General features: G+C 37.8%; 1 protein-coding gene across 5 annotated transcripts in view; it reads left to right on the top strand.

Moving 5' to 3' along the window:
• The window catches only part of MAP3K5 (mitogen-activated protein kinase kinase kinase 5), a 193,729-nt gene that overhangs the window by 55,630 nt on the left and 124,377 nt on the right, over window positions 1-13,722 (top strand). For all 5 annotated transcript variants that reach the window (XR_003521544.1, XM_027602930.1, XM_027602931.1 and 2 more), the window contains exon 2: window positions 1,805-1,944. Coding sequence is in view for 4 of the 5 variants with exons in the window: in XM_027602930.1 (XP_027458731.1) it covers window positions 1,805-1,944 (140 nt within the window). In the remaining variant the exon portion in view is untranslated. The remainder of the gene's footprint in view (window positions 1-1,804; window positions 1,945-13,722) is intronic.

A 13,722-nucleotide genomic window follows, 5' to 3' on the forward strand; every position in this document is an offset into this window, starting at 1 on the left:
AGATGATTTATAGTGATATTAACCTTTCATCTATCACATATTGCAAATACGTTTAACAAGTTAGCATCATCTGTTAAATTTGCTGTAAGGTATGTTAACATTTTCAGTGTAATTGTGATTGGAATTGTTTTGCCGTTATATTTTCCAGACACTTACTATAAGTACAAAGGGAGCTCTTGATTTTCATAATAATTTTGCATCTCAACACCTTATTAAATTATATTATTGCTTATAATAGTTATTTAGTTGATTTTACTGGGGTTTCTTCGTTGACAAGCAAAACATCTGCAAGTAATGATAATTGTGTATTTCATTTTATGGTATTACATCTCCTTACTTTGTGAAATCTTACTGCATTATCTGGGATTTTCAGAAAGCCAACTAGTAGTAGGAATAATTGGCTGCCTTGTCTTTTTCCTGATTTTCATGGAATACTTATAAACACAAAGTTGGCAGTTGCTGTGAAAAATATATATATATATACATATATATATGTATATATATATATAGTTTTTTTTAGAGATTGAGACTGAAAGAGAGCAGGGGGTTGGAGGGGCAGAGGGGGAGAGAGAGAGAGAGAGAGAATCCCAAACAGGCTCCATACCCAGCCTGGAGCCTGGCGTGGGCTGGATCTCACAACCCTGAGATCATGACCTGAACCCAAAATCAGGAGTCAGATGCTCAACTGAGTGAGCTACCCAGGCGCCCCAGACTATATATTATTTTTCATGTTAAAGGAGTGCTCTTCTATTTTTATTTTGCAATTATTTTTAATAAGAAATGGGTTTTGAATTTTAATTAAAGCACTTGGGGCATCTGTGGAGATGCGATGATTTTTTTTTTTTCCATTGACCTATCCCTGCATTCCCAAAATAAATTTTAAACCCATGATCTAGTTTTCTTATAGTAGAATGTTTGGTGCATTTTTTTTCATTTTTATTTCATATTTTTGCCCATGTATAAATTGAGTTTGAGACTGACCTCTATTTCATTTTTTTTTTGACATTAATGTCAAATATTGGTATCAGGTTTATACCACCTTGGTGTTAGTCATCTCTGAGCTTTGGTGGAATTTGTATCTGTGGTTATATTCTCCTTCTCAGTAATAATTTTCTATATCTTTGCTTTCTTTTTTTCTTGAGTACACTTGCTAGGGACTTGCTGGATATTAATAATAATAATTAGTTAGTTATAAAATACAGCTCTGGATTAATTTATAATCATACCCATTTCTTTTTCTATTTTTATTTTTTAAATATTTATTTATTTGGGGGAGGGGGGCAAAGGGAGAGGGAGAGAGAGAATCTTCAGCAGACTCCACGCTGAGTGTGGAGCTGGTCGTGGGGCTCCACCTCTTGACCCTGAGATCATGACCTGAGCTGAAACCAAGAGTTGGCCACTTAACTGACTGAGCCACCCAGATGGCCCCCTATTTGCTTTCTTAAATCTCATTTTACGTTTATCACTTATTGCAGCTTCCTGTGGATCTGCTTCTGTAAACTTAGTTAACTTGTTTTAATGTTGCAATTTAACAGAGAGCATTAGCCCCAGCATCCCACCATTGCAGACTTTGCTTAGTTTCCAGTAATTATATGATCCCCTTCGTGTTTAAAAAAAATGCAGGTTTGCTGCATTTTCTAAAACCACTTCCAGGTAGAGCTGCAAATTCAAAATTCAGTGTGAGGAGGGAAAATCCCTATCATTTCCTCATTTCCTCTTTGAATACTAAGTCGTTGAAACCAAAATGTGCTTACTGGGTATTATTCAGGTGTCATCTTTTGGGGGCTTTGTTTTCTGTTTGCAGATATTGCTGTGGTGGAGATGAGTGATGCCTTCCGACAGCCGTCCTTGTTTTACCACCTTGGAGTGAGAGAAAGTTTCAGCATGGCCAACAACATCATCCTCTACTGTGATAATAATTCAGACTCTCTGCAGTCACTGAAGGTACCTGACCTGTTTACTAAATATTTACTGTAGGTACCAGGCTTCTAGGGATACCTCTCTGTCTCTCTGACATCCAAAGCAATGTAAGTGGCTTACGTTTGAAAGCTTGTTTTTGCCAGTGCAATAGTTATACAACAATTACTAGTGACGTTGTGAGGTTTATCTAGAATTCAGTCTAGAAATTTGCTGATACACAGGTAGGAAAATCTTAGTGTTGAGTTCTGAGCTGCAGTTTGAGTTGCTGTTGACGAGACTGCGTTACTAGGGAGTCTCCCGTGCTCGCTGCCTGCCAGAGAAAGACCTGAAAGTTGCATAAAGTATGGTCAGGCCCCAAGCTGTATCACCATTGGGGGTTTCATTGGGCACACTTGTGTTCAACTGGAAATCTGCCTCCTACTGAAAGGACTCTGAATAGACACTGTCTCCAAATATCACCAGAAAACTGCTATCCTCTTCACTGGGAAGTGATTTCAATAACTTAATAACTTAGGGAAAGGGGAAATAAGAACCTACTGTATTTGTCTACAAAACGCAGCAGGCCCCATGTCATTCTCTCCAGGATAGGAACATAATGATATGAAGGTATTTCTTCCGTGCAAAAAGATTGTCTAAAATGCTTTTGCAATGCAATCATTGTGTGATTCTTTGAAAAGGATCTAACAATTCAGTGAAACTCATGCTGAACCTGATATCATCCATTTCCTTTGTGAAACTTCCAGCTAGCTTTTTGTGGCTTTTTCTCATCTATATCTTCCTGTTTTCAAATCAAAGCCAACCTTGGGACGTGGAGTCCTAAAATCCAGAGCCATATTTCTAATGGCTTAGTAATTGTTATATGAAGATCTCTAACTCCATGACCATGCAAAAAAAAAAAAAAAAAGTAATATTTTGCTTTTATCTTAGTATCTAAAGCTTGTATGGCTTTTTCTGAGAAATCTACAGTTACGTTTAGCAAGTACATTTACTGCATGCCATGCGGTAAATGGGCATTGATAGGCTATCCCTTTCCAGAATACTCTGAAATAGTCCCAGGAGATTTGCCTACTCTGTCTGAATCTGTTTTTTCAACCTGGGGCAATTCTCTAAGCTGCCCCTACTTTATTTTACCTTAGATTTACCACTTTAAGTAATGCATCGTAAAGTTTTATGATGTTGTATTTTAATTAAACATTTTGATTTGCTACTATTTTCAACATATATTAGCAGTTGATAAAGGAATGAAATTATTTTATTTATTCTTGTACTATTTTCTTTACATTAAGTATTCTAAGCAGGCAGTGTTGTGTTAGACATTTTTCACTCTACCTTCTTTTTATTCTTCCTCTACTGGTATTTGGTGATTTCATTTATGACTCTCCTTTCCTGGGGAAATTTTTAAAAAATTTTTAAAAACTGAATTAAAATTACATTTGAGAGAATGAGTTGAAGCTAATCTTATCAGAAATTTGTATGGGACAAATACACTGGATTTATTTAATTGCTTTTTGTCAGCCTTTGTTTAGCTAAAATAAACTCATTTATCTTGTACATAATAGCTGCTTGTAACCGAGCACTTACTCTGTACTTTCCCCACATACATTTTCACACTTAAGTCTAAAAACATCCCTGTGGGGTATATTATGACCTATTATATCACTCTTTTATAGAACTGCAAACTAAGGTTCAAATAAATTCAATCATTTGTCCTAGTTGATATAACTAGTAAAGTAAAGCCTAGGTCTGCCTGACTCCAAAGCCCACCCTCCGAACCACTAAACTTTATTTAATTTCTTCTAGTTAGGAGGATATCCAGCTTTCCCTGTTAAGTGTGTTCATTTATAAAACCCATCAACTGTGTCTGTCTCCCTGAGCTGTTCCATGTAACACCCATCCTTTCTTCTCTCTCCCTCCTTCCATTAACTTAAGCTTTTGCCATTGTTTATTTATTTATTTGTTTTGTTTTTTAGCTTTTTCCTAGCCCAAATAAGTGTCTGGTTGCAGAGGACAAAGATCTCTGGGATAAAAAGTATTTTTTTCAGTCTAACAATTTTCCCTGAGCCCTAGAAATTTTTCTGGTCCTCTGCTATTGAGAAAAGTCTGTGTGTGTGTGTGTATGTGTGTGTGTGTGTGTGTGTGTGTGTGTGTTTAATTTTATTAATTTCTGTTGTCGTTCATTATAGGTGTAATCCCTGCCTTCTACCAATAGAAAAGAAAATTTTTGTGAAATAAGGCAGAACAAGAGTTATTATACATAAGATATTCTGTATAGATTAGCCTAATAAAATAAAAATGAAGCATCTCCCTGTTTTCGCAGAACAAAGACAGAATGAGAATGCTATTCTTATCACATAGCTAGCTTCCCTTACGTTGATTCTTTGGACATCTAGAAAGTATGGCTACATCAGTTTAATTTTCATCTGCTGCTCTTTGTTGAAGACAGCAGTTTCTCTTTGGCAGCAAATTCTCTGGATGAAATTATAGGAAAAAACTTTTAAGTTTCAGGTCCTAAAAAATAATTGATAGGAAGCATAAAAGTACCTGAAAGCTATGTCTGAGTTTTCATATGAAAGGATATTGAGAATCTAATCAAATCACGTACTTGCAATAAGCTTTGTATCCATTTGAAATCACAAGTAATATCTTAGAAGAATGCAATATTTCTTCTTTTTTTCAAAAAAAGATTATTGCACATTGAGAAAGAGAAGTTGATATTTTTCCCCTTAGCATTTTAACAACACAATGTTCACAGTTTTCTTTAAATAAATATCATGACAACTTCTTAGGTGCCTGTCAATGAGACTCTATGCTAAGACTTACATTTGCTTGAAAATAAGAAATGGCTGAAACTGTTTTTTTCAGATTAACTTCATGCATTACAGAAATGATCAGACCTCCACTTGGGGTCTCTCAGGAAATGGGAGAGTTAAGTCTGGACACTACTGACCAATGAGATGCTCAAAATGCATCTGACATCAGAAAGGACTTGAGGGAAATGGACGGCCGTTGTGTAGAGTGTGGAAATTATTTTAATGAGACATTTCTTCTATCATCAGAAATTCCTGTTTAACAACAGCTCTCAGTTCCAATCCTTGAGATTCTTCCCCCTTTTCCCTTCTTCAGCTCCCTCTCTTCCTTTTAGGCCACTCCCCACTCACTTTATACAATGCTGCTTATAAAAACAAAGCAAAACAAAACAAGGAAGTACCACTGTGCACCATCAGATAGTCAACAGTTAAAAGCCCTTCTAATGCCTGTGCCGAGGCTGTGAAGAGTGGGAAACAGGCACTGCTGGTGGGAGGGGTTATTGGCACTACTTCCAAAGAGCAATTTGGCAACACCTAATATTATCAGATGAGCGGGGCACCAAGACTCAGCAACTCTGTCTCTGGATGTGTACTGCACAAAGAGTCTCTGGCATGCAGAGGAAGATCTAATCAACAATGTTATATTGACATTATTTGTAATAACCCCTTCCCCAAAGGAATTGGTAAATACCTATCAACGAGAGAATGAACAAATACGTTCTGGTATAATCATTTGGTGGAATATTAGAGAGCACTTAACATGAGTTAACTAGAGCTTTATGTGTCACTATCGATACATCTCAAAAACAGTGTTGAGAGCAAAAACAAATTACAGAAGCATGTGTGTGGTATGATACCATCCATACAAAATCTAATCACATGCAAGACAGTGCTTTTATACCTATTTGTGTTATAGAAGATTGACGTATGCATCGGAATTACAAACAACAAATTCAGAATAGTTATCTCTTTGGGTGATATGCATAGAATAGAACCGGGGCTGGGGGGAGGACAAGAGTCTTCAAGTTTACCTGTAATATTAAATTTCTAAGTCAAGGTGGTATATACCTGGGTGTGTCATAATTTCTATACTTTTTATATAGTTGAAATATTTCACAATTAATTCTTTTTTTAAGGAAGAAGTCTGCGATACTTTGTTATTTCCTGTGTCTATCAGGATAATTTACACATATTTTGGGCATTTGAATGCCCAAATTGTTTTTAATTTCTTTTTCCTAATGTTCTGTGATTAAAAAGGCTCAGATGCGTTTGGATCTTCCTGCACCAAGATGGGCTTTATTCCCATTTTATCTACTACAGAATGAAAATATCTTAGAGATTGATATGCGTATCAGTTAGTGGTGATAGAGCTTGTGTTGAAAAGTAATGATTATGTGAGATTATTCCCTTTCCAAGAAATTTAGTTGTATTTTTCTCCTTAATCATGGCTTGAAAAGTTATTTTATAGATGGGATTTTCCTTAGTAGACTGTTCCCTGCAGCAGTCTATCTACATGCTTAATCCTTCACTATCTCACTGAGTATATCACACACATATGTGATGGTGGAACTTCTTACTCTGCTTCAATGCATCTAGTATTTTCTAGATTGGGATCTGACTAGCATGAAATCATGGGTGCACAAACCAGAATTTGTAGCACCATCACTAAAATAGCCCTTTAAGAATCATCAATTTTTGACAGTATGGCAGTTCCTCAAAAAATTAAAACTAGAATTACCATATGATCCAGCAATTTCTCTTCTGGACATATACCCAAACGAACTGAAAGCAGGCTCTCAAAGAGATATTTGTTCACCCATGTCCCTAGTAGCATTATTCACAGTAGCCAAAAGGTAGAAGGAACCTAAATGTCCATCAATAAATGAATGGATAAAACAAAATGGTATATATGCACAATGGAATATTATTTAGCCTTAAAAAGGAAGGAAATTCTGACACATGCTACAACATGGATGAAACCTGAGAACTATCATAGTTGCTCATTCAAACAGTTCTGTGGTACTTACGATCCTTTATCTGCAGATGCAGAGGGATCCAATCTCCTTTAGAACTTACTGTGAGAAATTGGATATTAAGTCTGTTTTTCTGATACTTATTCATTTCCACTTGAAGCAAATTGTGATAGTTTTGAAAAGAGTAGTGATGTCCTTGTTGTCCAGTTCAGTGATTGTGCCCGTTTCCAGTAAATTGATGAAGACATGAGGGTAATTTTTGGTATAAATATTTCAAACCTAAATTGAATTTTTACTTGTATCTAGTGAATCCACTCAGATTCCATAGTGTTCTTAAACCCATCATTTTTTCCCCTCTTACACCCCCAATTCCTTTTCTTAAAGTTTTACCTCCCTTATCAAAGTTAATTACTAAGAGAAATTTAGTTTTTGCTCAAATTGTGTATGAAATCAACATTTGTATTTTTCCAATGGTTTATGATTTTTTTTAGTTTAACAGTGAATTTTTCTTGGATTCTTTTCAACACTTTTTAATAGCACCAACTTAGCCAGTATGTATAAATTATGTACTCAGTAAATGTTAGGGAAAGAGTCATTCGAAAATATGACCCTATAAAGTAGTTTAACAATTTAGTAGTGAACCAGAAACATTGACCCTGTGTCCTCTTAATATGAAGTGCTACCTCTGGACATTCCTGCAAGCATCCTGCTTACTTGATAACTGACCATTGATTTGTAAACCTGGGCACTCTGTCCTGTCTCTGGTGCCACATAGCCCTCACACACACTTATTATTTCATGGAGTGATCTTTCTTTCCATTGAGAGAGAAAACAGTCTTGTTTCTTTATTTTGCTTCTAGGAATGATCTACCTTTCCTCTGAGCTATAGTCATTCCACGTCACATTGGGGAGTGGGGAGCGACTCGGGGAAGGAGCAGATGGGTAGCACATATGAGCACTGCTTCCTCAAGATTTTCTCTGAGGGTCTTGAATTGACAAACTAGACGCATGGTTTATTTAGCACGAGTTGACTTCCCAGTTGTAGAATCCATCCCTGAGGTTTTGGAAAGGGCTAGAGACTGGAGAATCCAGTTTTCTTTCATGTCAGTTAGCAATATCACAGCCACTAAGGAATTTTCTGTGTACTGGATAGAGTATGCCTTTGCTCTCCTTTCTGACTCCTCCGTTATCCTCCCCACCTCCACCCAACATCTCTAGTGTCTGGTTACCATTTTGTCAAAGAAAGAAAGGAAGTCTGTGCTACACTGTCATCATATCATGAGTTGGCACCAGGTATTTTCTTCATCGGTACAGACTTCCATCACAGGTCCATGAGTTAGAATACGTTAAAGAGCAAGAAGGAACACTTCTGCGCACAGAAAATAAGAGTCTAAAAGCCTCCTGACTCCCACCCAAAGGGGGCAAGGCTTGTCTGAATTCTGTTCCCTTTTGTTCATTATAAATAAATGATCCTTCTGTGCAAGTTGATCTCTGTGGCACTGTAACCCATCATCCAATTTAGGTCATTTTAGAATGCATCCTTGAAATTTTTACTGAAATTTATGTGAAAAATGTGATTTACTGTACAGAAATCCATGATACCTATAGCTATACAACAAGGTTTTTTTGTTTTTTTTTTTTTTAAGAAATACCTACATTTGAGTAATTTGGTCCCATTAGGTGTTGCTGAAAGAAACAGCTGGTGTCAAAGAAGAGGAAGTTAATTATAATAGCAACACATTATAAGGAGAAGTTTGTGTTAAAAAGCTGTTTCAAATTCTGTATGTGTAAAATGTCACTCATCAACATCCCAGCCCCGTTTAAGGACCTGTCTGTACTTACAGCAAGACATATTGATTTAAATATAAAATAAAACTCAGAGGGAAGGACAAGAGAGTCTAGAATTTCTTGTAGGATTACTTTCCAGCTTTGGTATAATTTAACTTGACTTTTGGTAGGTTGTTTTAATTAACAGTTGCTCATATCAAGAGAAGGATGTGTTCTCACTCCTCATCACAAAACAATACAGGTTATACAGTGTCTCTAGATCTGGTTAAATAGGAACCGAGTTGGGGTTGTTTGCCTAGATAATATTAATACTCATACTGTGTATGTCCTTAAAATGCTTAAAGTACTTTCATAAGCTTATTTCAATTGTTCTTTAAAAACAGCCCAAGGAGATAGACAAGTTAGGTACTTACTATATGGATGAGGCAGATAAAAGATACTTCCTTTACAAATAAGAAATAAACCCAGGGAGATACAGTGACGTAGAGGCACACAAAGTGTTGAAACAGGGTGAGCCCCATGTTGTCTGACTTGTCATCACGTATACTTCTAAGTCTGCACACCGATTTCATATATCCTGTAAAAATAAAATTTTCTGGATTCTTACTAGATCATCAAGGGCTTTTTTTTTTAACTTGAGCCTTTATACAAGCATAATGTGTAAGCACAAGTATAATGCATTTCCTAACTTTAAAGCTGGGCCAGTTCTGTGACACCTGTGTTGGATGTTCTTCCTGAACTGGCTCAGCTTTATTTTAGCAGCTTGCTTGAGGGTAAGGATGAGTCCCACCTCCTCAGCGAGGCCCAGGGTGTTGACAAAACAGCCCATCGAATGTTTCCTAGTCTTGTTCTGAAGTTTTGAAATTAGGTAAGAGGATGGAGCTGGGGAGCATAAGAAATATTCCGCTTTTACCCAACTTTGGTGGAAAACTTGCCCAGTTCCCCTTGGACAGGAAGAGGGATCAGAAGGGAAGACCCAGAAGGTCACCAGCTGGGGGCCGTGTTCTTCCCTGGTCAGGAACTCCCAGCCTGCTCCTTTTCTTTCAGGAAACTGAGATCCTGCTTGCTAGCTCTGCTTCTCCCACCCTGAATCAATTTAACTTGGCAACCCCACACCAGCTGTTCCCACTTCCTTCCCCTGGCTGTAACTACCTAAATCCTAGGCACAAACACTTGCCAGTTTTGGAGCTACTCCATTTATTTATCCTTAAAATGACCTCTGCGAAGTTATATTGTCCCAAATAGCTATCAAAAGTTGTCTTTGTCTCATCTTGCAAAGAGACCTAGATTAGATTGTCTCTTTTGTCTTCCTTCCCTCTTTGGTTATCAAAGGGTACTGGAGAATGGGGAAAAAAACATTTTTGGGTGTTTCTTGTACAGGCAGGGGGTGCGCTGACCAGATGGCCCCTAAAGACTTCAGACAAGTCTTAAGTTGCAGTGAGGTAATGCATCCTCAAAACATTTCACTGGGAAGGAACTGGAGTTTATTTTATTGTCTTATTTTGAGGCACTTTAGATGAGAAGTTTCAACGCAGTGATATGAAATACAGCAGTTGTGTCTTAAATTGATACCCCTTCCTCCTTTTTTTTCTCCTTCAGTGGGTTTGGTAGACGTTAAACATTCACTCTTCTGCCTGAGTACGGAGATACCTTGAGAGGTCTTGTTTGCTATTTATTGTACTGAGTTAAAACGCACAAATTGTCCTTTTTTTCTTCCGAGTGGATGTGTCATGTAAGGTTACATCATAAACTGTGAGTAAACTCTGTCTCCTTCAGGAGAATAACTTATATTCATTTGGCCTCTATAAAACATAAGCAACAGTTAATAAGAATTCAGTAGATCCCAGGATTTTTTTTTTAACAGTGAATTTTTATTGGATTCTTTTCAGTACTTCTGAATAGCAGCTAACTTAGTAGTATAAGTTACATGCTCAGTAAACATTAGGGAAAGAGTCATTTGAAAATATGACCCTATAAAGTAGTTTAACAATTTAGTAGTGAACCGGAAGCAATGAACCTGCACCCTTTTAATAGAAAGTGCTGCCTCTGGACATTCCAGCAAGCATCTTGCTTACTTGCTAACTGACCACTGATGTGTCACCCATGGCACTCTGTCCTGTCTCTGGTGCAACATAGCCCTCATCCACACTTCTTACTATTTCATGGGGGGATTTTTCATGGGAATGATTTTAATACAGTTTCCTAATTTGTTATATTGCCAAATGAAATGAAAGCAAAGAAGACATGTAAGAGGCTTGTTACTCCAACGAGCCATTCTTCAGGAAGATATAGCATATTGGTTCTAAGCCAACAGCAGCTTATTTTCTGTAGGGCCAAGCAGAGGGAGCCTTGAGCCTGCTCAATGTTCCCCACTGCTCCCTTCATTATTACCTCCATTTCTGGGCCTGGTGCACCAAAAGAGAGGTGTGGTAGAGTAGCTCCTGTGCTGGGCATAAGGGCATCTCTCCTTCCTGTGGCACAAGGACAGTGCTCACTGTGATAGCCTTTAGCCAGAAGCAAATGCTAGAACACAGAGTTGGAAGAGACAGGCAGTCACTCAACCCAACTCTTAGCGTGTTACATTAGAGAGGAGAAATGACAGAGCCAGGACTTACACATTTCTACTGTGATTCATAGCCCAGTATTTTATACTTTCATTAACTTATTCATTTTTTTCATGCTTTTATTGAGTACCTACTATATGCCATTTGACTTACTAGGCAACCAGTGGGGTATGAAGATGAATAAAACATTTCAGTTGCTCATGATGTAGGATGGGAGAATCCTATGATGACGCATCTGCAGTTGGTACCTGTGTTGTCCCAGAGGTCTGAACGAGGGGTAATGGTGGCAGAAATAAGGACATCATCTACTTCCGTTGGGAAGATTGGTGTCATTGAAGGCCCCTTCACAGAGAATGGACTTCTTATGCAATGCACAGAGGATATTTTGCAGTAGAGGAAGAAGAGAAGGGCATTCCCTTGTTACTTGGAGGGAGGAACGGGGGTGTAACTATCACAAGAGAGCAGTGTCCAAAAGATTATGGTTTGCTTCTCTGAAGAGATGTTCCGTAAATCAAGTTTGGAAAATTCTGCATACTGTGTTACTGATTTTGTGATTATCCAGCATTGTTGTATTTATTTTTTCATGAACGATTGTGTGTGTGTGTGTGTGTGTGTGTGTGAGAGAGAGAGAGAGAGAGAGAGAGAGTCAGGGAAGGGGGGTGGAGAAAGAGAGATGCACTAACTACCCATGAAACACCTGTGGGAAAAGCTGCTTTGGCTCTTCCTCCACAATGTCACTCATTCGTTTCTTGATTTCTATCCCCTGGGCATCACTATTGTCCAAGCCCTTATTTTGACATCCCTGAACTTTTGCAGTGCCACCTAAATGGTCTTTTTTCTCCAATACTAAATACCACCATCAAATTAGTATTTTTTTAAACTTTAACAAGATTTACCTTTTATGTATTTGTCTTTCTTGGGTAACATAATCACCTGATACAAAAATTTAGAAGTGCAAAAGGATATATAGTGAAAAGTCATTCTCTCATTTTGTCCCGCATCCAGCCAGCTCCTCCTCCACTGGCAACCACTATTATTAGATTCTTGAATGTTCTTCTAGAGAGATTTTATGAATGTACAAATTAGAATTTTCTTTTTCTCCCTTTGATATATAAATAAGAGCATAGGTTAAAAACCATTCTGTACTTTGCTTTTTTTCACTTAGTTGCCTTAGTGTATCTTGGAGATCTTTCCATATCGCCGCATGAAGAGCTTCCTCGTTCTTTGTTCAGCTGCACTGTATTCCATTGACTGGATGTACCATAGTTTATTCAACCAGTTTCTAGCTGATAGACATTGATGGTGTTCCTAGCCTTTGCTGTTACAGTGTCCCAGTGTGTGCTGATACTTCTTTATGTATATTGCTCACCTTAAAAAACAGTGTGACTGCCAATTACTCACAAAACAAAGTATTTTGGCATTCAGGGCCTTCTACAATAAGGCCCCAAATAACTTTCTAATATTATCGGTACATGCTGAAATGAACTTTCTTCTTAGTCTAATGATTAAATTCAAGATCTTTTTCAAATACCTCTTTAACTCTCTCCTTTATACTTCCCAAAATGAACTAAATGAACTGTCTTCTCTAGCCCCTGATAAAAATATATGTTATTCCCTGAAGGGGCCTTTGCTGTTCTGGGTCCTCTAACTTGGATCTCCACCTTCCTGCTTTGCCTTTGGAAGTTGTCTGTCCTCCTTGGCTCATCTTGAGTTACACCTTCTCTGCTGATCTTCCCAGGCTTCCTTACTTCTTAGTAACATCCTCTTTCTCTCGGAAACACAAGACCTTACTGTAGTATAACTTTTTTGATATAGCATGTGTATACATAAATGCATGTGGACCCAGGCATGTAATGTTTCTTTGTAAGTGTGTATGTGTCCTTCTTTTTTCCTTTTGTGAAGTATTGAAGGGCCTCTTGTACTATTTTATATAAATCATGATGGCTTTCAAAATTACCCAGCACCATTCCTTCCTCTATAGCTTTTGATTTACTCATCTGTTATCCTTAAAACATTCAAAAATCCTATATACTGCTCTAAGCCAATGACCTTGTCAGTTCCCCTTTGCCCGCATGTTGATCTTGGGACGAAGAATGATGGCCAGTGGGCTGGACCTTGAATTGCTCCTCTGTTCGTGCCTTACCTCAGCAGATCTGGCTCTTCTTCTTAGCCAGATGGACCCACCCTTGAGGCACCACAAAAGCCTCACATTCCCTGTTTCCATGACAACATACACGCCATCATTTCCAAAATTCTGTCCCATTTCTCGTTCTAAATCATGATTCCCCAACCTCAGTGAAGCCTTTATGCCATAGGCTTTTCCACACTGTCTCTTCCATGCCTCTACTTACTTAGACGTCCAGAAATAATGATAATGGCAGCTAGCTTTATCAAGAGCCTTTTATGCACCTGACACAGTATAGCTACATTATTTGCATGATCTCACTCCTCACAACCTAGAAGATAGGGATACTGCCTTCAATGTATTTCTCACATTCCACTTTTTGTTGAACAATTCGTAAATTATATTTGTGACTATTTGTTGTCAGATGATCTTACGTATGTGTGGGTTTGCCACTCTGATAAGTAGCCAATACCCTTTATTTCCCAGGAGACAGCATCTGCATGGTCTCCTCCCAGAGTGTGAGTGATGTTGTACATCAGAAAACT

The sequence above is a fragment of the Zalophus californianus genome, chromosome 7 (genome assembly GCF_009762305.2).
Source record: "Zalophus californianus isolate mZalCal1 chromosome 7, mZalCal1.pri.v2, whole genome shotgun sequence".
NCBI lineage: Eukaryota > Metazoa > Chordata > Mammalia > Carnivora > Otariidae > Zalophus > Zalophus californianus.